The sequence below is a fragment of the Pimephales promelas genome, chromosome 2 (genome assembly GCF_988280905.1).
Source record: "Pimephales promelas chromosome 2, fPimPro1.hap1.1, whole genome shotgun sequence".
In the NCBI taxonomy this organism is placed as follows: Eukaryota; Metazoa; Chordata; class Actinopteri; order Cypriniformes; family Leuciscidae; genus Pimephales; species Pimephales promelas.
Window position 1 is genome coordinate 35,698,828 of NC_142770.1, and position 21,160 is coordinate 35,719,987.

At 41.1% G+C, this 21,160-nt stretch overlaps 1 protein-coding gene across 10 annotated transcripts in view; it reads left to right on the plus strand.

The window, feature by feature from the left end:
* The window catches only part of LOC148997267 (NACHT, LRR and PYD domains-containing protein 3-like), a 133,946-nt gene that overhangs the window by 102,765 nt on the left and 10,021 nt on the right, over window positions 1–21,160 (plus strand). For 6 of the 10 annotated variants that reach the window (XM_089118817.1, XM_089118815.1, XM_089118824.1 and 3 more), the window contains one exon: window positions 18,275–18,448. The exons of 1 other annotated variant lie outside the window; for it this stretch is intronic. In XM_089118817.1, coding sequence (XP_088974943.1) covers window positions 18,275–18,448 — 174 coding nt within the window. Of the gene's footprint in view, window positions 1–4,377; window positions 4,616–18,274; window positions 18,449–18,574; window positions 19,773–21,160 lie in introns of those variants that run through there. 3 more of the 10 variants (XM_089118841.1, XM_089118846.1, XM_089118837.1) reach the window with 3 other exon arrangements.

A 21,160-nucleotide genomic window follows, 5' to 3' on the forward strand; every position in this document is an offset into this window, starting at 1 on the left:
TTTCTCTTTATTTGTCTTTATTTGTATCTTTATTGTATTTATTTGTGTAACTTTTTTCAATTTAATTGAACAATTTAAATCAAGCCTTGTGTTGTTTAAATTCTTAACAACATTACCCCATTGTAAAAAAAAATGCAATGAGCACAAATATTTAGGCAAGAAAAATTTAACAATTTTGTTTGGCAAAAACGAAATTCAGGCCCTGAAGACTTTTTTCCCCCTGTCCTGGACTCGGTCTTGACTTGGACTCGAACCTCTTTGGACTCGGTCTTGACTTGGACTCGACTAGTCCTGGTCTTGGACTTGTCTTGGACTCGACACAGGTGGTCTTGACTACAGCCCTACCATAAACATTGATAAATGTTCACAATTGGGGAGAAAATGTACAACTCACTAAATCACATTTAAAAACAAATAAAAGAATGAACAAAATGCAAAAACAACAGTTCAGAAGAAAATAATTCAAATGAATCAGTTCAAAAGACTCGTTTGACCTGTTCGGTTCAAAAAGGTTGAGTTGGAAAAGTTCACTTCAAATTGGTTTAGTCGAATTTGATTCAAAAGATCCGATTCATTGATTCAGTTCAGAAAGTCCAAAGGTCCTTTGAATCGCGGAAAAGTGATTCAACAGTTCCAGAGATCTTTTTCACAGGAAAACAAAATACTCTTGAGCAGTCTTTCCAAAATAAAGCTCAGTCCCATTTAGGAAAAAGCTAGCAGGCAATCAGAACTTTCCTACCGAATTCCACGGGTGTTGGATTAACTCAAATCTTACATCAATCGACTTCATCTCGGCTGGGAAGACTCGCCATCTTAGATCATAACGCTGAAATGAACGCAGTTCCAACGTAGAATAAAGACATGACCTGCATGTGCAACAGGCAGCATTTAGTTCAAAACACGCATTCAATTCACGGCTTTTAGTTTAAAGGGGTCATGAACTGGCTTTTAAAATTTTATTATATTGTTGTCTGAGGTCAACTTAAGACGTTCGCTTGGTTTTTACATTCAAAAACATCAAAATGAATAAGTAATAGGCTATTTTGTACCCAAGTTGTGAGCCTTCCTGAAAAACGGTCAGTTTTTTATGGGCGTGTCGCACTGAAGACATGGAAATAAACGCCCACTGCTGCGAGTGGATAACAGTTTTGCATATTGTAATGAGTTTAACTCACCCGTCGGTGTAAGTGGGGGAACACGTCCTATGTTGTCAAATGACAACCGGATTCGCCCATACATGTTCAACCCATAGACAGTAAAAGAAATGGACAGAGCCATCTCATTGGAACTCCATTGAGACGATTGAAGCCCGTTTTTGGCGTTTTTTTTAGCACTTCCATCCCTGACGCGCAGACTCAAACAGAGCTTGACGACGTAGATGTGACGAGAGCAAACTGTCTGTCTTCTAGTGCAGTGGCATTGGAAATCTGAATCATTCCCTTCTGAAACATGCAGAGGCGGAGAGTGTGAGTAGGAGCTGTCCATGAGCGAGGAGCAGGAGACACTTTTGCTAGGTATTCTGATTAATTATTTTGTCATTTTGTCTCCACGTTTCCCCGATTGCGCGCGAGCTTCACCTCCTGTGCCACAGAGAGTCGCGTGGGTATGACGCAATCGTTAGCCTACTTTCACTAAAACTGCTTCTACGGGGTCATAACATAAGCTACAAGGTAATGGAGCTATTTATACATTGTCGTGGTTCTTTAGAAATAAATAAAGGACAAATGGGGTCTTCAAACGCCTCAGATGTAGAGTTATTCGCTGTCAAAGTGACCCCAATATTAATGGGAGTCAATGGGAATGCTAACGCAAGTGAAGTTCTGCTACAAGATGTCAGCTCCCGCGAGGCTTCAACTTCCGGTCGATGGATTACCCCCTTGGTTTAACCAAGAGTCCGTGTGTTGCACAATTCCTGTCAGATCCAGTATTGAATTTCTCTTTTATTGAACATGTTAAAAAAACAAACAAACACAACAGCAAAAACTGAATAAAAGTAAAAAATAAATAGTTAATCATCAACGTCAAGAAAAAAAAAGATCATCTACAGATGGTCCAAACAACAATCATGTTCAAAGGGGGTAGGAAGAAGTTAGAATAACTTTTCTTGTCCTATCCCCACTTCAATAATATTTTAACTACTTAAACTAACTTATCTAAGGTTTACTTTACCTAAGGTTGAAAAAAAGAAAATCACTATTCCAGCTCATATCCATCAAGGATTCTTTTTTTAAACATATATTTCAGTTGCAAAAGTTTTTTTTACATAATTTTAAATCATTGTTGCTACTGTTCCACAGTATAACACCCTGGGTTGGTATACAGTGCAACTTAGTGTTTGTGCGAATCTGCGGTCTACTAAACATTGATATTCCTCTAAAATTATATGTGTTTTCTCGTAATTGGAAAAGCTCTTGGATATTTCTAGGTAATTGGTTGTTGTGAGCTCTAAAAACAATTTGAATAATTTTATAATCAATCAAATCTTTGAACTTTAATATTTTGAGTTTAATGAACAATGGGTTTGTTGGTTCTCGGTATGCAGTTTTATGTATGATTCGAATAGCCCTTTTTTGTAAGATGAAGATTGGGTGTGTATTTGTTTTGTAAGTATTCCCCCATACTTCCACACAATAAGTCATGTACGGGAGTATGAAGGAGCAGTACAACATATTTAGAGAAGCCTTATTCAATAAGTCTTTAGCCTTATTTAATATTGCCAATGACTTGGATATTTTGGTTTTAATATAGTTTATGAGAGGTTTCCAGCTTAATTTGTTATCAATAACTACCCCGAGGAATTATAGACGGCACAGCACATTCTTTACTCTTAATCGGTCTGCAAATCCAGTCTTGTTGACAAAACAATCCTCAGTGAAATGAAGCGAACAGACGACGATGTTTTACCCTCATCAGCTGGAACGTCATTAAAAATAAAGTTTATCCATGAAGTCCTATTGGAATCCAGAGGAAGCTTATGCAGCGACTGTCTACTTCCACAACCAGGCACTGCACACTATATTCTGTATTGCTCGTTAGATCGATCCGGTTTGTCATCACGAGGTTGGCATGTATGTTAGGCTACTTAGCTATGCGTGTAATGCGCGAATCGGTGGGCGGGGCTAAACCGGCCGTGTTGAAGTAGGTGTTGATCTTCTTCAGCGGGGGTGGGGTTTTGACCCCTTCAACGTCAAAGTTTCCCACTTTTAAAAACGTTTAACGAGACGTTTTCAGAGGCTGGTGTAAATAAAAGCTTTTATTGGACTAACAAGGATGTTTTCAGTTCTGAAACTTACAGGATATTCTTATAATATGATGACCTCTTAGATGTCAAAAGCTCAAGGAAAATTTGATTTCTCAGTTCATCACCCCTTTAACACACAAAAAAACAGTAACACTTGTTATCCTGTTCAGCATTTAACAGCAGCATTTCCATCGTAATTCGACATGAGACATTATTACCAGTCACTCTGCGACCTTTAAAATAGTAAATGGTAAATGGACTGCATTTATATAGGGCTTTCATAGACCTAATGGCCACCAAAGCGCTTTACATATTGCCTCACATTCACCCATTCACACACTCATTCATACACCGACGGCGGTGTCAGCCATGCAAGGCGCCATCCAGCTCATCGGGAGCAGCTGGGGTTAGGTGTCTTGCTCATGGACACCTCGACACTTGGTCAGGTGGAACCGGGGACTAGAATCAGCCCAAGTTGCAAATCTCTTCTTGGCTGGATATTAGTCACTCATCCCAACAGAATAATCAAATCTGGTGTTCTCTCGGATTGTTTTATTGACCATTCTATCATATATTGCATTTGGAACATTTCAATTCCCCGTCTTTCTCCAAAATTTATTCTGATCCGTGACATGAAATTATTTAACAGTGATTTATTTATTAATGATGTGAGAAAGATAAATTGGAATAGATTTAGCCTAATTCCTGACGTGGAAGCTGCCTGGAATTTCTTTTATACTGAATTTGTGCAAGTCATTGATAAGCATGCCCCATGGACAACTATTAAGGTCAAAGGTCATCACCTACCTTGGGTAAATGGGGAACTTATCAGTCTGTTTTAGCAGAGGGACAGGGCGTGAAACAAACATAAAAAAACAAAACTTCTTAATGATTGGGAGGAATATAAACGGCTACGAAACCTGTGCACAACCCAAACAAGAAATGCTAAAGCCAATTACTACAGAAACAGTTTGTCACATGACTTCAATAATCCTAAACAATTTTGGAAAAAAATGAATACCTTAATTGACAAGTCGAACAGTACCTGCAGTAACATGATAATTAATAATGCAACTGTTAATGATCCAGCTGTTATCTCAAATGCATTTAGTTTGCATTTTGCCCAAACACCTCAGGTACAGTCATCGTTCTTTCACCCAGAGCCGACCGTTAATCCTCAGCCCAGCGACAGCTCTTTCACATTCCGACAGGTTAGCTCAGCTGATGTCCAGCTGGCCATTAGCAAGCTATCCTCTAGTAGTGGACCGGGCCCTGACGGCATTGAGGGTAAGTTTATCAAAATTTCTTCACATGTCCTATCCTCTCCATTGGCTGAGCTCTTTAATCTGTCATTTCTAACCCATGAAGTGCCTCTGGCATGGAAGTGTACCAAAGTCATTCCATTGCATAAAGGAGGGGACACCCAAAACATGAACAATTATAGACCTCTCAATAATTAAAAGTATTGTGAAGATTTTTGAGAAAAATGTCTTCGATCAATTAACTACCTTTCTGATAATAATGTACTATCTCAATGCCAGTCAGGTTTCAGGAAACACTACTCTACTACCACTGCTCTTTTGAAATTTACAAATGATATTTTCTCTAGGAAACAGTAGAGAAAAAAAATCTCTGATGACCGAGGCACTCCTTTATTAAAAATGTCTTTATTGTACAAGTGACATGTCCTAAACGGACAAATTTAAAAAGCCCACGCGTAGCGGCATTAAGCCTTCATCAGGGCATGGTGAAGCAGGTAGAAAACTGTTCATAATATCTAAGACACACAAGTAGGAGCACACACACAGGTGCTGGCAATTAGTGTTAGAGATCCACAGACAATTGCCAAGACACACCCCCCACATAGTTTCCAGCACTAAAATACAAATCACAATAAATATAACATGCATTTATTCTCATATATTCATTGCCAGGTCAGGTCTCTCACAAAGTTCTCAAGAACAAATCTGTTGATCACAATATCAAATGAAAAACATACAAGCAACAAAACAAAGAACATGTATACACTCATGTGTACATTGAGAGAACACATCTCCCACATAATTTATAACATTAAAGTTTTTAGTCACATAAAAGTTAAAACACAAGCAACAGGTATATGCATATACTTTCATGCACCACACATGAAAAACAAGCAGTCACAAAAAAGGAACAGTATTACAAAGTCACAAAAAAGGTCTATAATCTATCTCCTCATTTAGACCTGGATAGTCCATTGCTTTAAGATTCCATATCCAAAAGGTTTCACGTTGCAATAACTGTTTTAAAATGTCACCTCCGCGTATTGATTTCTTAATAATTTCAATGCCCTGAATTTTTAAGGATGATGGGTCACTATGATGTACTGCTTTATAGTGTTTGGCCATAGGGTAATCCTCGTTGTTAACTCGTATTGCGTATTTGTGTTCATAAAAACGCTCTTTTAATTTTCTTTTAGTTCTGCCCACATAGAAACACCCACATGGGCATTGTAGGCGGTAGACCACATATTCAGAGTTACAATTAATGAAACCATTTGTTTTGAATTCTTTCTGCGTTCTCAAATCACAAAAAAATCTTACTCTGAATTACACCTTCACAAATGACTGCAAGACCCACACCTATAGGTTCCCCACAAACCTTTTTGTAACCATGTTTTTTGTTTAGGACCTGGAAGGTAGCTTCTTACAAGTTTGTCCCTTATGGATGGTGCGTTCTTGAACACAGTCATAGGCGTCTCTGGAAAAACGTTTTTCAGAATAGGATCACTTTGAATTAACCCCCAATTGGACGTAATTATTTGTTTCATTTCAAAAGCACTACTACTATATTGGGTAACAAAGACAGGTCTAGAGTTGTTTTTAGCCATGTCTTTCCTCTTCTTCTTCTTTTTTAGTAGGTCACTTCTGTGTCTTAGATATTATGAACAGTTTTCTACCTGCTTCACCATGCCCTGATTAAGGCTTCATGCCGTTACGCGTGGGCTTTTTAAATTTGTCCGTTTAGGACATGTCACTTGTACAATAAAGACATTTTAAATGAAGGAGTGCCTCGTCAGAGATTTTTTTTCTCTACTGTTTCCTTGATGTCCTACCTTGGACCGAAGAGCACCTAGGTTGAACTTTTTTAAAAGGAATTGAGCACGCCACTCATCTTGAATCCAAACATCATTTGATATTTTCTCTAGTTTTGATAACAATATGAGTACTGGTGTCATCTTCTTAGATTTTACAAACAGGGATGCAAACAGCGCGCTTTTCGGCGCCTCCCGCTTTTTTCACGTCAGTTTGGGTGACTTGTGTGAATCGTGCAGATCTGAAGAGATTTTTTTAAGGGGGTGGGGGGGGGGTCTTATTATAATTTCACCAACATTTATTCTGGATTGTCTCCACCAAACAAATAAATAGGAAATAAGCAAATCAGAACACTGCGTGCCAAAACAGCAGTATGCGCGCAAGCATGAACCAGTAGTGTGTTCCACTAGCTCGTGGCCGTGCGCGAGGATGGCATCGACCGCGCTCACTGCAGAAACGCCCGCGAGTGGATGGCATTCTGTCCGTGTATAGGCCTACAGTTTTTTGCTCTTGTATCCTGTGCGCGAGTTTTGAGACTAAATAAACGCCATAGGGCCGTTCACATATTGTGTATTTTGCGCTCTCAAGTTCATTATTTCACAATTGAAGTGATTGTTTCCAGGCGCAGCGAGATGAAAACTTTTCAGAATGCCGCAAGCGCACCGGATTTCATGTTACAAGCAGCGCCGCAGCTCCCACCACGCGCATCACGCGCTGTGCGTAGGGCACCAAGTGCTGAGGGGGCACTAAAAATAGCCTAATGAAAAATCAATCGTCAAACTTCTTGTTATAATCAGATTCAGCGGCGCCGAGCAGAGATTACGACGTCAGAAACAGAGGAAAGTGTGTGTAACACGACAACTGGACGCTTCAGTGTACGGTCAAGTGCGAGATAAGATGTAAGTAGCTAAACTTAACTTTATATATTTGACAAGTCAAGTCTTTATTTTTGCCAGAACGACCCACATCGCCTGGAATTCATTTTGGTGAAATTGCTCACACAAGACAATACAACATAACATAACATACAATAAAAGCATAAAATCTAAACAGAGAGCAACTACTTAGATTGCTGCTAATAAATAGAAAAAAAATAGAATAAAACTAATCAGACAAAGTGCTAGTGCGTTTAGTGACCCTGAGAAGAAGTAGATTGTTTTTGTGAGTTGAGAGCCCTCACAGCTTGCGGGTAAGTGCTATTAATAAAACGAGTGGTTCTCGATCTTATGCTTTCTAACCTTCTGCCTGATGGTAAAGGGATGAAAAGGTAATTAGCAGGGTGTAATGGGAGCAGGGTGTATTTTCAGACCAGTATTGAGTAGTCGGGTGTTATAAATATCACAGATCTTAGGGAGGTCCAACCCAATAATTCTTGACGCAGTGCTAACTACCCTATTCAATGCAGACTTGTCCTCTGCTGAGCAGCTGCCCCACCATACAGTAATGGAGAAAGTGAGAATGCTCTCTATCACAGCTCTATAAAAGTGGAGCATACCAGCCTTGGACACTTTAAATTTTCTAAGTTGTCTCAAAAAGAAAAGTCGCTGCTGAGCCTTTTTAATAATCTGGCTGACTTTGAGGTTCCATTTGAGACTGGAGGATACAATGGTCCCCAGGAACCTGAAACTTTCCACCCTCTCCACAGTTTTGTCCTTGATGGCAAGGGGATGGAGCGACTTAATATTTTTGCTCCTAAAATCAACAACCATCTCCTTGGTTTTGGAGATGTTAAGGGACAAGTTGTTAATTGTGCACCACTCAACCAGCAAGGACACTTCTGTTCTGTAGGCCATTTCATCATCATTAGTAATGAGGCCTACTACAGTGGTGTCGTCTGCAAATTTAAAAATTTTCACTGAATCATGGTGAGAAAAACAGTCATTGGTATAAAATGAATATAAAAGGGGAGACAGAACACACCCCTGGGGGGCGCCAATGCTGGTAGTCATTGATTTTGACAAAAGGCCATTGACCCTAACCACTTGAGATCTATCAGTTAAAAAGTCAAGAATCCACTTACATATGGACTCCTTGACCCCCAATCCCACAAGTTTGTCACACAATCTCATTGGAATAATATTATTAAAAGCAGAACTAAAATCAATAAACAAAACCCGTGCATATGTAGCTGGCCCCTCCAAATGTTGAAGAATATTATGAGTACAAAGAGAAACTGCATCTTCAACAGACCTGTTCTCCCTATTTGCAAATTGGTGAGGGTCAAGTGACGTTACTGAGAGGTGATTAGCTACTAGTCGCTCAAAAACTTTCATGATAACAGAGGTTAGGCCACTGGTCTGTAGTCATTCAAACAATTCACATTCGACTTCTTAGGCACAGGAATGATTACAGCTGATTTGAAGCATGCTGGAACTTTACATACTCTAAGGGACCAATTCAAAATGTCAGTGAAAACATATGACAACTCATCGGCACACAATTTAATAGTGGCAGCAGAGACCTGGTCAGGGCCTGATGCCTTCCTACAATTTTGTTTCCTTAACAATGATCTGACCTCTGTTTCTTCTATCAGAAAAGGTGGTTCAAGAAGGCCTGTATCATTGAGGAAATTAGAGCTGACTGCACATTCAGAATTACTTTCAAATCTACAGTAAAATTCATTTAGTTTATTAGGTAGTAAAGGGTCATAATCATAAAATGTGTGTTTGTTTTTATAATTAGTAATCTGTTGAAGGCTTTGCCAAACACCCCTGTTGTCATGGACACCAAGCTTAGCTTCAAGCTTGGCCCTATAGTCAGCTTTAGCTTTTCTAACAGCCCTTTCAAATGCATATTTAGCCAGAGAATACTGATAACTATCTCCGCTCTGGAAAGCACTTTTTTTCTCCAGATACAACATTCTAATATTCTTGCTAAACCATGGCTTGTTATTGCTATAAACAGTCACAGTTTTAGAGGGAAAACATAGATTTTCAGCAAAGTGAATATATGAAGTAACAGCATCACAGTATTCGTCCAGGGTAGTGAATTCATCCCTAAAGACAGACCAGTCAGTAGTATGAAGGCATTCTTTCAGTTCATTTTGTGCTTGTATAGACCATTATTTAATCACTTTTTTTGTCGGCTTAGTAGATTTCAGTCTCTGACGATATCGAGGGATGAGGAAGATAGTGTTATGGTCAGACCGACCCAAAGGGGGCCAAGTAATAGAATGATACGCATTCGCAATCACACAGTAGCATTTATCTCATGTCTTTTCACCCCTGGTAGCAGTATGAATCTGCTGCTTGAACTTGGGTAGTGATCTCTTTAAGTCCACGTGATTAAAATCGCCTAAAATCAAAACCACGGAGTCCGGGCTAGAATTCTCCACCTCTGTTATGAGAGCCGCCAGCTGCCTGCAAGCCTCTTTGGCTCCCGCTTTAGGTAGGATGTAAACAGCGGCGAAAATGACGGAGGAGAACTCCCGCGGGAGATAAAAGGGTCTGCATTTAACAATGAAACATTCCAGCTCAGGTGAACAATGTCGCGAGAGAACGACAGTGTTGGTGGACCAGCTTTGGTTTATATAAAAACAGACACCCCCACCTGACTTCTTCTGTGAATCCTGCCGCGATCGATCAGCTCGTAAAAGTGTGAAACTGGGCAGGAGAAGACCCTCATCCGGCGTGCTGCCATCCAGCCACGTCTCGGTCAGGCATATAACAGAACAGTCAGCAGCGTCCCGCTTAGATCGAATTAGGGTAGACAGCTCATCCTGCTTGTTAGTCAGGGAGCGGACATTCGACAGGATCATGCTGGGAAGCGGAGAGCGGTGAACCCTCTTAGTCGAACCAAAACTCCCGCTCGTTTGCCTCTCTTCCTTGGAGATCGCTTGTGTTTGTAAACTTTAGATTGACTGTCAATAATTCCGGCAGCATTCCTCCAATAATCGGAGGCCGGGAAGTTTTGCAAAGTGTCCCGAATACATAATAGTTCATGTCTGTCATATGTAATCAGACTGACAGAATTGTTAACAAAACAGAGCAAAACGAGACAAACATAAACACAGAGCCACACCACGTCGCCATAGATCGGCGCCATCTTCTAATAGGTTCTTAATAGTTTCATCATCTTCTAGACAGTTTTTTAGGTCATAAATGTTAAACAAATGATACAAAAAATAATTAGGCAAACTAATATAGTTTTGTCTAATTTCACCATTTTGAACTGAAAATAGGCCTATGTAACATGTAGCCTAGTGTAATAGTTTAGGCTACTGTCATTGTGAGGGGACAAGAAACATGAACAAAGCCGTTTTCATCATGTTAGGCACAGGATTAATAATGAATGTGTACATATTGAGAATAAAATATAAATTGTAGCCTTTAGTAAATTAAAAAAAGCCAACTTTAGGAGGGGAAGAGACAGGACAAGATAAAAACAAAGAGAAAAAGAGTGTGATGCTGATGAGGAGAGAAAAATAATCAGCTCACTGACATGGTTTTAAAGCTGAAGCTGTTGTCATCGATTTTTTTTTTTTTTGCCTTCACAATATCTTAAAATGCATGTAGTTTAGAGAAATCCAAAATTTTCTCGGGGAAACCCCGAACCCCCCAAACTGCCCTGTCTCAAATTCAGGACCATAGTGATTATAAAACCATGTATTTACAAATAAATCATGTAGCAGAGCTACAGAAAGCGTTTTTCGGTAGTGAATATCTTTTAAAACGTCTTTGTCGTTGTGGAGAGCGCAGTGCATAGATGGTTGGCAACAACAGACACCACGGAAAATTGGACCAGATTTTACTAATAATAAAAGATAAGCTTTTAGACTCACTCACTATTTTTATAAAAAATGATTTAAATGCTGAAATATAGGAGGTTTATCTTTTTATAACGCCTTTTGTTTCTGTGAAAAATTATTTAAAGGCTGAAATATGTGAGGTTTGTTTTTTATAAAACCCTTTTTTTTGGTGAAAAATGGTTTAAAGGCTGAAACATATTTACTATGTGCCTAGGGGGTGGGCCGGGGATGGCAGGGGGTGGTGGCAATGTAAGTATCTGGATATTTTCCGTGGGCGAGGGTTTCGATTACCTCTCTCTTTTTTGGCCATACATGTGTTTGCATCCCTGTACAAAAGCGTTTGATTTAGTTGATCATTATCTGCTCCTGGATAAATTATACTCAATTGGCCTTTTCCTCCTCTGTGGTTCAATTCATATCTACATCACCGTCGCCAGTGTGTGTCCTTCAGGGGTAGTCAGTCGAATTTTACAGGTGTAGATAAAGACATACCCCAGGGTTCTTCACTTCATCTTTAACAGTTATATATTTTCTAAAATAACATGGATGGCCAATATAATTCAAGAAATTAAATAGATGTGGCAGTGAACACCAAAAAAAACCCTCCTTACCTTTCCACAAGGAAATAGAACTGAATTAAAAACAGCTCCACCCATGTGAAGAAAGCCTAACTCACACAGTGAAACACTCATAGAACACAGCTCCCCCCTAAGCTGGGAGGAACATTTTACATCATTCCTACATATATGCTAACACTACTGCCCCTTGTCTACACTCTCTCGATGTGGTATACAACAGCCTGTGCCGATTCGTCCTTCGCTGCCCCTATAGGACACATCACTGTGTGATGTATGACCAGCTGGCCTGGCTTGCACCCTCATCCAGAAGACAATATCATTGGTTTCAACTTATATTTAAATGCATTTACTTTAAATAACCAAATTATTTATCCCAATATTTAGTGCCTTTTAGTTCACAATATAATCTTCGTCACAACGAACAGATCTTCTTTACTGTCCCTAGAGTTATGGGAATTATGCTTTCTGTAATGAAGCCCCTCGTGACTGGAACAGCCTTCCTGCATCTATCCGCTCGCTTACGTCTTTTCCTCTGTTCCGAATTGCTTTGTTAACACATCTTCAGAATACTTGTCTATGTTTCTAGTATTTCGGATTTAGCATTAATTTGTGTCATGTTATCCATGGGTGTATGAATGTGTTTATATGTAGAAATATACATATCTAGTGATGTCAACTTTGTCAGTTTTATTTGGGATTATTGTGTGTCTCACTTAACACCACTCTCAAAATGCTTGACTTTTAGAACATCATCATGCTGGTTTTAAGGTCAAGGTTAACCATCAAGGTTTTATTGTTTAGTGGTATTCATACCACAGTTTGGGAACCACTGTGATTTATGAAGTTTTATTAACTAAGTTTGAGAGGAGCACGTTCAGATAATTGACACGAGTGGATAGCAATCAGCAACCAGCAGCCAATGATAAGAGGGTACAAATAGACTCAGCAGTCTTACCTCGATCCATTGGCAGTTTGCAGCATTCGGCCATGTCCGAATCTAGCTCTTCCCGTTTCGATAAAGAATCTTTCTTCCTTCAGAATTAGAAATCTTTGCCACAACACGGTAACGTCATTTTCTCGTGGGCGTCAGGCCAAACAAACGGGTGAAACATCCGCAATCTACTTCCGCGTATTTCTTTAAACTGGACCATTCAATAATTACTGCCATATAGAAATGGACAAAACAATGCTGCCCTCTTAACGCAAAGGGACGGACCTTCCTACAGCATCAGGCTGCCGCAACAGGTCGTAAGTTAAGCCACGCTGCAGATTCAGTCCTGGCTGATCCACACTCTCAAACATCTGCCGGGTCAACTTTGTGAGCGCTTAGCTCAAAACTTTCGTGTCCCTGATTGAACTTCGCATCGCTTCAATTGTTGAATGACGAGCAAGTTATGCTATCTGGGTAATAATTGCGATCGGAGGATCACACGTTTTAATGGTTTCTGTACAAATTATTTGCTTTCCTTAATCTCGATGCTTGCTTATGCCGTAAACTCACATGTAAACAGTAGAACTGAATCGAATCCAAAAAACAATCGATTCGTCGATTGCGAGGCGTTAGGAATTGAGAGTCGATTCCAAAGTTTGGAATCGATTCCATTAAAGGGAATCGAATCCTCTTTTAAGATTTTAACTCAAACCGCGGCTCGTAACCGATATATTTGTCAATACAATCACGTCACCTATAAATAAATAAAGTTCAGACTAATTCAAACCCACAGCTTCACAATTTGGTTTACTGATTATAAAAAATCGTCTGGGAACGCGACCCTAAATCACAAATAAATAAATAAAATGAGAAAATAAGGGGGCTTTTACACATGGTTTGCTGCGGTCTGAGCACGTTTGTTCCCGACACCCCCCACAGCGTGGGTCTGTTTTCGCACAAAACTTGTTTCTATCACACAAAACTTGTTCTATCGGATCTGGTGCGTTTGCGTGCATCTTACGTCATCGCAAACGTGCACGCGCATGATAGAAAGCAGAACGTGGGTAATATCATGTTTTGTTTTTATTTATTTATTTTCATTAATTTGCTGCTATCACGCGCAGTTGAGTGAACAGTACGGGTCTATTGTGCGTGTGTCTCATAAGGTGGACTTCTGCTACTTGCAAACGGACTCTTAAGGAGACAGTGGATTTCCAAACGTGTCGCTCTGATTCCATGCACAATGCTCGAATACGCTCACTCTCGCTCGTATCCAAGGTAATTCCTCAACAATATCATCCATTACTTATTTTAACTGAATACATCACATAAGCTAAAAACGCATGCGCAGGATACTTACTTCCTGAACAAGTGCGCACCCGAGTCCTTGCTGCTTTCACATACACGCAAACCGCGGCACGGTTCGGAAGCAAGACCATCTCCTCCAGGTAGTCTTGGGTTCGGTACCCCAGTGCGCACCCGTTTCCCATAACGGCGTTCACATTAGCGATTTTAATGCGAACCGTGCCCCGTTACGGACTTAACTGCCAGGGTGAAAGCTCCCAAAGCCATTTTCAAACGTTAATAAGATGCGCATAATCCTGCAAAGATTGAATCTCCCTTCTTTTTCACGTCTTTGATTACGCTCAAGAAGATGATCTACTTCCCCCTTCGCTCGGCTTCACAACACAGCTCAATTTGCACAGGTACGTTTCTCCACTCCCCCAGCAGTGATGTCGCCTCTGCTTCCACAGGTGCTCTCTTTCTCTGGCGAATTTTTCTGCACTGCCACAGCAGTGATGTCTCCTCTGCTCCCATAGGAGCTATGTTTCTCTGGCTAATTTTCTCCACTGCCACAGCAGTGAGGTCTACTCCGCTCCAGCTAGAACTCTGTTTTCTGTAGCTAATTTTCTACACTGTCCCAGCAGTGACGTCTACTCTGGTCCCACAGGAGCTCTATTTCTCTGGCTAATTTTCTACACTGTCCCAGCAGTGACGTCTACTCTGCTCCCACAAGAGCTCTGTTTCTCTGGCTAATTTTCTACAATGCCACAGCAGTGATGTCTCCTCTGCTCCCACTGGAGCTCTGTTTTCTCTGGTTAATTTTCTACACTGCCACAGCAGTGATGTCTCCTCTGCTCCCACAGGATCTCTGTTTCTCTGGTTAATTTTCTCCCCGCCACAGCAGTGACATCTCCTCGGCTCCCACAGGAGCTCTATTTCTCTGGCTAATTTTTCTCCACCGCCACAGCAGTGATGTCCCCTCGGCTCCCACAGGAGCTCTCTTTCTCTGGCTAATATTCTCCTCTGCCACAGCAGTGTCGTCTACTCTGCTCTCACAGAAGCTCTGTTTCCCTGGCTAATTGTCTTCACTACTACAGCAGCGACATCTCCTCCGCTCCTACAGGAGCTCTGTTTCTCTGACTAATTTTCTACACTACCACAGCAGTGTCGTCTCCTCCGCTCCCACAGGAGCCCTGTTTCTCTGGCTAATTTTCGACTCTGCCCCAGCAGTGACGCCTCCTCGGCTTCCACAGGAGCTCTCTTTCTCTGACTAATTTTCTACACTGCCACAGCAGTGATGTCTCCTCTGCTCCCACTGGAGCTCCGTTTTCTCTGGCTAATTTTCTACACTGCTACAGCAGGTATGTCACTTCTGCTCCCGCAGGATCTCTGTTTCTCTGGCTATTTTTTACACTGCTATAACAGTGATGTTTTCTCTCCAGTACATCACTATTCAGAATTATAACTCCTGCTAAAACCCCTAATTGATTATTTTCTCTGTCCAGCGAGCATTGGTCTCCAAGCGGACGTTGCATGCATCAAAGTTATCCTCCAAGCAGTATCTCCCAGGACCCTTCAATCCTATGTTACTGCTTGGAGATAATGTAAAGAAAGAAAACGATAAAAATGTCTCTTATAACTGGCCTTTCCCTGATCTTTCTCTTTTCAATCAAATCTTTTATCTCCTACCTTAATATCATTGAGAGCCTTCAAATCGGGTCCATTAAAGGTTATCTGAACGGCATCCAGTTTTTTCTATAAACTGATGTACGGCACTCTTTCCGTGGAGATAAACAATTCACAAACCCTGATTAAAAGGATTCTAAGATCCTAGCCCACCCGCTCCGACGCTGAACAACCCATAACACTGGACATTCTCATCAAAGGTATTCAGGCTTTCCGCACCGGCTACCAGCCCCTAAGTTCCACTCACACACTCGATGCCATGTTTAAACTAGTTTTTTGTTTTCTTAGACACTCAGAAACCGCCATCATTTCGTGAGAGGAGTGAGTGCTTTCCCAGTGGAGCACTTAAATTTTTTCTTCTTCATCCAGCAAGCAGTTGGTCTCTCCGTGGATGCAGTGTGAGGAAAATCTCCTGGGCAAGCACTCATTTTTCTCTTTTCAGGTTTCCTTTTTCCGTCCAGCGAACATTGGTCTCACAGCGGATGGAGTGAGAGCTTTCCCAGTAGAGCACTTGCATTTTCTCTTTCATCCAGCGAGCAGTTGGTCTCACAGCGGACAGAGTACGAGAAAATCTCCAGGACAAGCACTCATTTTTCTCTTCTTCTTTCCGTTCCAGTGAGCATTGGTCTCATAGCGGATGGAGTGAGTGCTTTCACAGTAGAGCTCTTATATTTTCTCTTTCATCCAGCAAGCAGTTGGTCTCACAGCGGACGGAGTACGAGAAAAATCTCCTTGACAAGCACTCATTTTCTCTTTCCAGTCTTCCTCTTTCCGTCCAGCGAGGATTGGTCTCACAGCGGATGGAGTGAGAGCTTTCCCAGTAGAGCACTTGCATTTTCTCTTTCATCCAGCGAGCAGTTGGTCTCACAGCGGACAGAGTACGAGAAAATCTCCAGGACAAGCACTCATTTTTCTCTTCTTCTTTCCGTTCCAGTGAGCATTGGTCTCATAGCGGATGGAGTGAGTGCTTTCACAGTAGAGCTCTTATATTTTCTCTTTCATCCAGCAAGCAGTTGGTCTCACAGCGGACGGAGTACGAGAAAAATCTCCTTGACAAGCACTCATTTTCTCTTTCCAGTCTTCCTCTTTCCGTCCAGCGAGGATTGGTCTCACAGCGGATGGAGTGAGAGCTTTCCCAGTAGAGCACTTGCATTTTCTCTTTCATCCAGCGAGCAGTTGGTCTCACAGCGGACAGAGTACGAGAAAATCTCCTTGACAAGCACTCATTTTTCTCTTTCCAGTCTTCCTCTTTCCGTCCAGCGAGCATTGGTCTCTCAGCGGATAGAGTGAGAGCTTTCCCAGTAGAGCTCTTTCATCCAGCGAGCAGTTGGTCTCACAGCGGACGGAGTACGAGAAAATCTCCTTGACAAGCACTCATTTTTCTCTTTCCAGTCTTCCTCTTTCCGTCCAGTGAGGATTGGTCTCACAGCGGATGGAGTGAGAGCTTCCCCAGTAGAGCTCTTATATTTTCTCTTTCATCCAGCAAGCAGTTGGTCTCACAGTGGACGGAGTACGAGAAAATCTCCTGTACAAGCTCTCATTTTTCTCTTTCCAGTCTTCCTCTTTCCGTCCAGCGAGCATTGGTCTCATAACGGAGAGCTTTCCCAGTAGAGCACTTATATTTTCTATTTCATCCAGTGAGCAGTTGATCTCACAGCGGATGCAGTGTGAGAATCTCCTGGGCAAGCACTAATTTTTTCCACTTTTCAGTTTTCTTCTTTCCATCCAGCGAAGATGTCTCAAAGCGGATGGAGCAAGAAAGTTTCCCGGTAGTGCACTCACCTTTTCTCTTTCATTTCAGCGAGCATTTGGTTTCACAGCGGGGGCAGCGTGAAAACCTCCTGGACAAGAATACTACAACCACACCTCGTTCGCAGTCCACAAGGGCCGTGAATCCAGGCAGTGAGCCACCATCACGGGCCTCCCTGAACAAGCATCCAGGCCCCTTCTCGAGATGCCAGCCCGCCAATCTTGGCACTCTTTGGGGGGGCTTTAGTCCGGCGGCTGTCCTCTGCTCTTTAGCCTTTTGGGGGGAGTACTCTGGGTTCGGGCAGAATTCCGAGCTCTGAGCCCTCCCTCCGGACAGCACGCCAAATACGCATTGAATGTTACTCACTCAAAATTATATGTAAGTGTGAACTCGTGAAATGAAGTTTTATTAACTAAGTTCGGGAGGAGCACGTTCAGATAATTGACACGAGTGGATAGCAATCAGCAGCCAATGATAAGAGGGTACAAATAGACTCAGCAGTCTTACCTCGATCCATTGGCAGTTTGCAGCATCCCTCCTCCACCCCTTCTCCACACTCCTACTTCTCCACACTCCTCTTTCTAAAATATCACTTACATACGGGGGGAGTACTCTGGGTTCGGGCAGAATTCCGAGCTCTGAGCCCTCCCTCCGGACAGCACGCCAAATACGCATTGAATCTTACTCACTCAAAATTATATGTAAGTGTGAACTCGTGAAACTTTATTCTATCTGGGTAGAGGGGGATAGTGAGAGCTTGTGTGTGTGTGTGTGTGTGTGTGTGTGTGTGTGTGTGCATTGAGGTTTTTCTTGTATCCTGTATACTGTATCTACTCTGTTGTTTTACTTTTCTTTACTTTTCTAAATATTACTGAGGACCCCCATGAAAACAAGATGTTTCATCTCATGTGGCTGATCCTCTAATACATGTTTATAAATAAATAAATAAATATAGGCTTAATGTGTGTCATTGTTCTCTACAGGTTGAGGGAGTGTGGAGTCACAGATGAAGGTTGTGTTGCTCTGGCTTCAGCTCTGAGATCAAACCCCTCACAGCTGAGAGATCTGAATCTGTCTGAGAATAAACTAGGAGACTCAGGAGTGAAGCAGCTTTCTGATCTACTGGCGAATCCTCACTGTAAACTGGAGTCACTGGGGTAAGATCATCTCTACCATAAAGACTCTGAGTGAATAAGGATTAATATGTAGATAGTGTATAGGATATATGTTTGGCGTAAGCCCCATCCGGTGGTTCAGCGACAGATTCCTGCTTGAACCGTCAGATCCTGCCGGCGGTAGAAGACAGCGGTGAGGAGTCTCCCTGAAGAGGAACATTTACATCGCACTATATTATTATCCCACAAAACACAGTAAAAGCAACAGTTAAATAAACCGGACGAACTACAAACCAGACAACAGATGCAGGATACAGTGAAGAGGGTTTTTAAAGCTTTCTGATCTACTGGCGAATCCTCACTGTAAACTGGAGACACTGGGGTAAGATCATCTCTACCATAAAGACTCTGAGTGAATAAGGATTAACCCTCTATGCGCCACGGTCGAGTTTACTCGACAAGATGCGTCACTGAATAAAACAGCCCATTTTCTCCAATTGGGTGTCAAATTTCGTTCGACCTCCCCTCCACTGGATGGCAGACATGTCATACTTCATCCCCGAATCAAAAAAACATAATTTTTCTATACAAAATGTTCGAGTTACAGTGCTTTGAATCAGTGCGATCAACAATGGAGCTAGTATGAGAGTGAGCCATTTCATCAGAGTGTCTCAGCAATCGTGGTGACAGTATTGTGGTGGAGTCTGTCTATTATCACTGGGTATGTTAGACGAGGTCGAAGTGTTCATAGTACAGATAGGGGGCAACGTGAAGGCAGGGTGAGGAGTCGCAATAGTGTGCATACTACATACCGCGCTCGTATCATCTCACTCATGATCTGTGCCTTGCCGTCGCAAGTGATCTTTTGAACTAAACAGGTTTTGTCTACTTGTGTTTGTGTGTCATATGAGTAATATACTGTATATATATATATATATATGTGCTGTGCCTCATACATGGAATTAGAGTGCCTACTGTATGTAGTAAATGGAAAATCTCTACAGCAAAAGGCCAACCACTACATGCATACGGTTTGTTTTACCATTTATTAGTAATGATTTACACATCAGTTTGTTTACTACTTACTATATACCTGAGCATTCAGTATTGTGCAATATAGCATACAGAAGGTGATGGACATTTTGGGGGGAAAGAAGTGCTGCATTTTATCATTTAAACATGTGACTTTTCATGAAAATGCTCTAATCCAAGATTGCTGCCACCATATGATGTCATAATATGCAAATTAGAGGGAAAATGTCATCCCTACATAAACTTTTGGTCATCCTTAATATTTCTCTAATTTACATAATCTTTTTTTCACTTTTAAGATAAAGCTTTTTGAAATTAAGATGTCAAAATCAAACGTTTTAGGAAAAAACCTCTGGCGCCTGAAGGGTTAATATGTAGATAGTGTATAGATGCAGGAGGTGGAGATTTATAGCCTTTTCTCACAGCATTGGATATAATTACACTAATTAATTTGATGGTGGATCCAGAAAGGTTCAAAAGACAATCACCAGAGACACCTGGAGACTCACCGCTGTAACATGCAGAAGACTCTGACTGAGAGTTTGGGGAAAGAGACTGCAACGGCCCATGCCAACACAAGGATAATATCAGAAGGACATTACATGTAGTCACGCAATGCAGACGTTCAACATTAACAATTTAAGAACAAAGGATAATTTGCACGGTTTGACATGATATGATAAACGATCGTTAGATTTAATCAGCGCGATTTACTGCAATGTTTTTTCCCTTAGTTGGTCTCTTTCACTCTCTCTCTCTCACACACACACACACACACACACACACACGAGTACGAGTAGTGAGTTGTTGTCATAAAGCCCAAAAGCTGTGGGGCTAAAAATAGAAAAAGAGAGATGGAAAACGAGCTGACGTGTCAAGAGATGCGACAGCAGATAAATAAGATAATAAATATTGAACATTTATAATATAATGTATGATTTAGGCTATTCACATAACACGACCAAGAGAGCTGTTTTGATGAATATTATCGTATCATTATCGAATTTCGGATATTATAGTATATTCAGTGTTTTGAACGAATCGTTTTGAACGAATGACTCTCTTATTAAGACGGTCACTTGCCGCCCCCTACTGGCGGTTTAGTTTCATGTTTGAAAGTATCATTTAATTCTTTTCTTGTATATTTAAACATTTATTTAAAACATTAATCTCATAACATTAGTCTATTTATTGCAGTTGCAATTTTGCAGTGTTTAGACTATATAATATAATTTGATTGGTAACAGCCCCATTTATTATTTTAACTGAATTTATTGATCAAATGTAAGAATTTGACATGAAAGATGATGCATACATTTAATAAGGTAAAATTAAAGCAGTGCCTTTCTAAAGGTAAATAACGCCCTGGGGAAAATATAACACACTGATGAAAATTTTGCTTCACAATACATTAGGCTATTTATACCCAAAGGATGTGCAGTTGTAATGATTGTTTGTTTGTGTGTGTGTGTGTGTGTGTGTGTGTGTGTGTGTGTGCGTGTGCGTGCGTGTGTGTGCATGTGTGTGTGTAATGGGTGGCGCCAACACTGATATTGCAAACCCCTCAGCAAATGTGCAGCTGTGCCCATAACACACACACACACACACATATATACCTCTCTATCTCTCTCTTTCTCTCACACACACACATGAATATGAAATATATATTTCATATTGACAGCATTATGTTATTTATAGTTTAAGTGTTGTGTTTATCTCTGG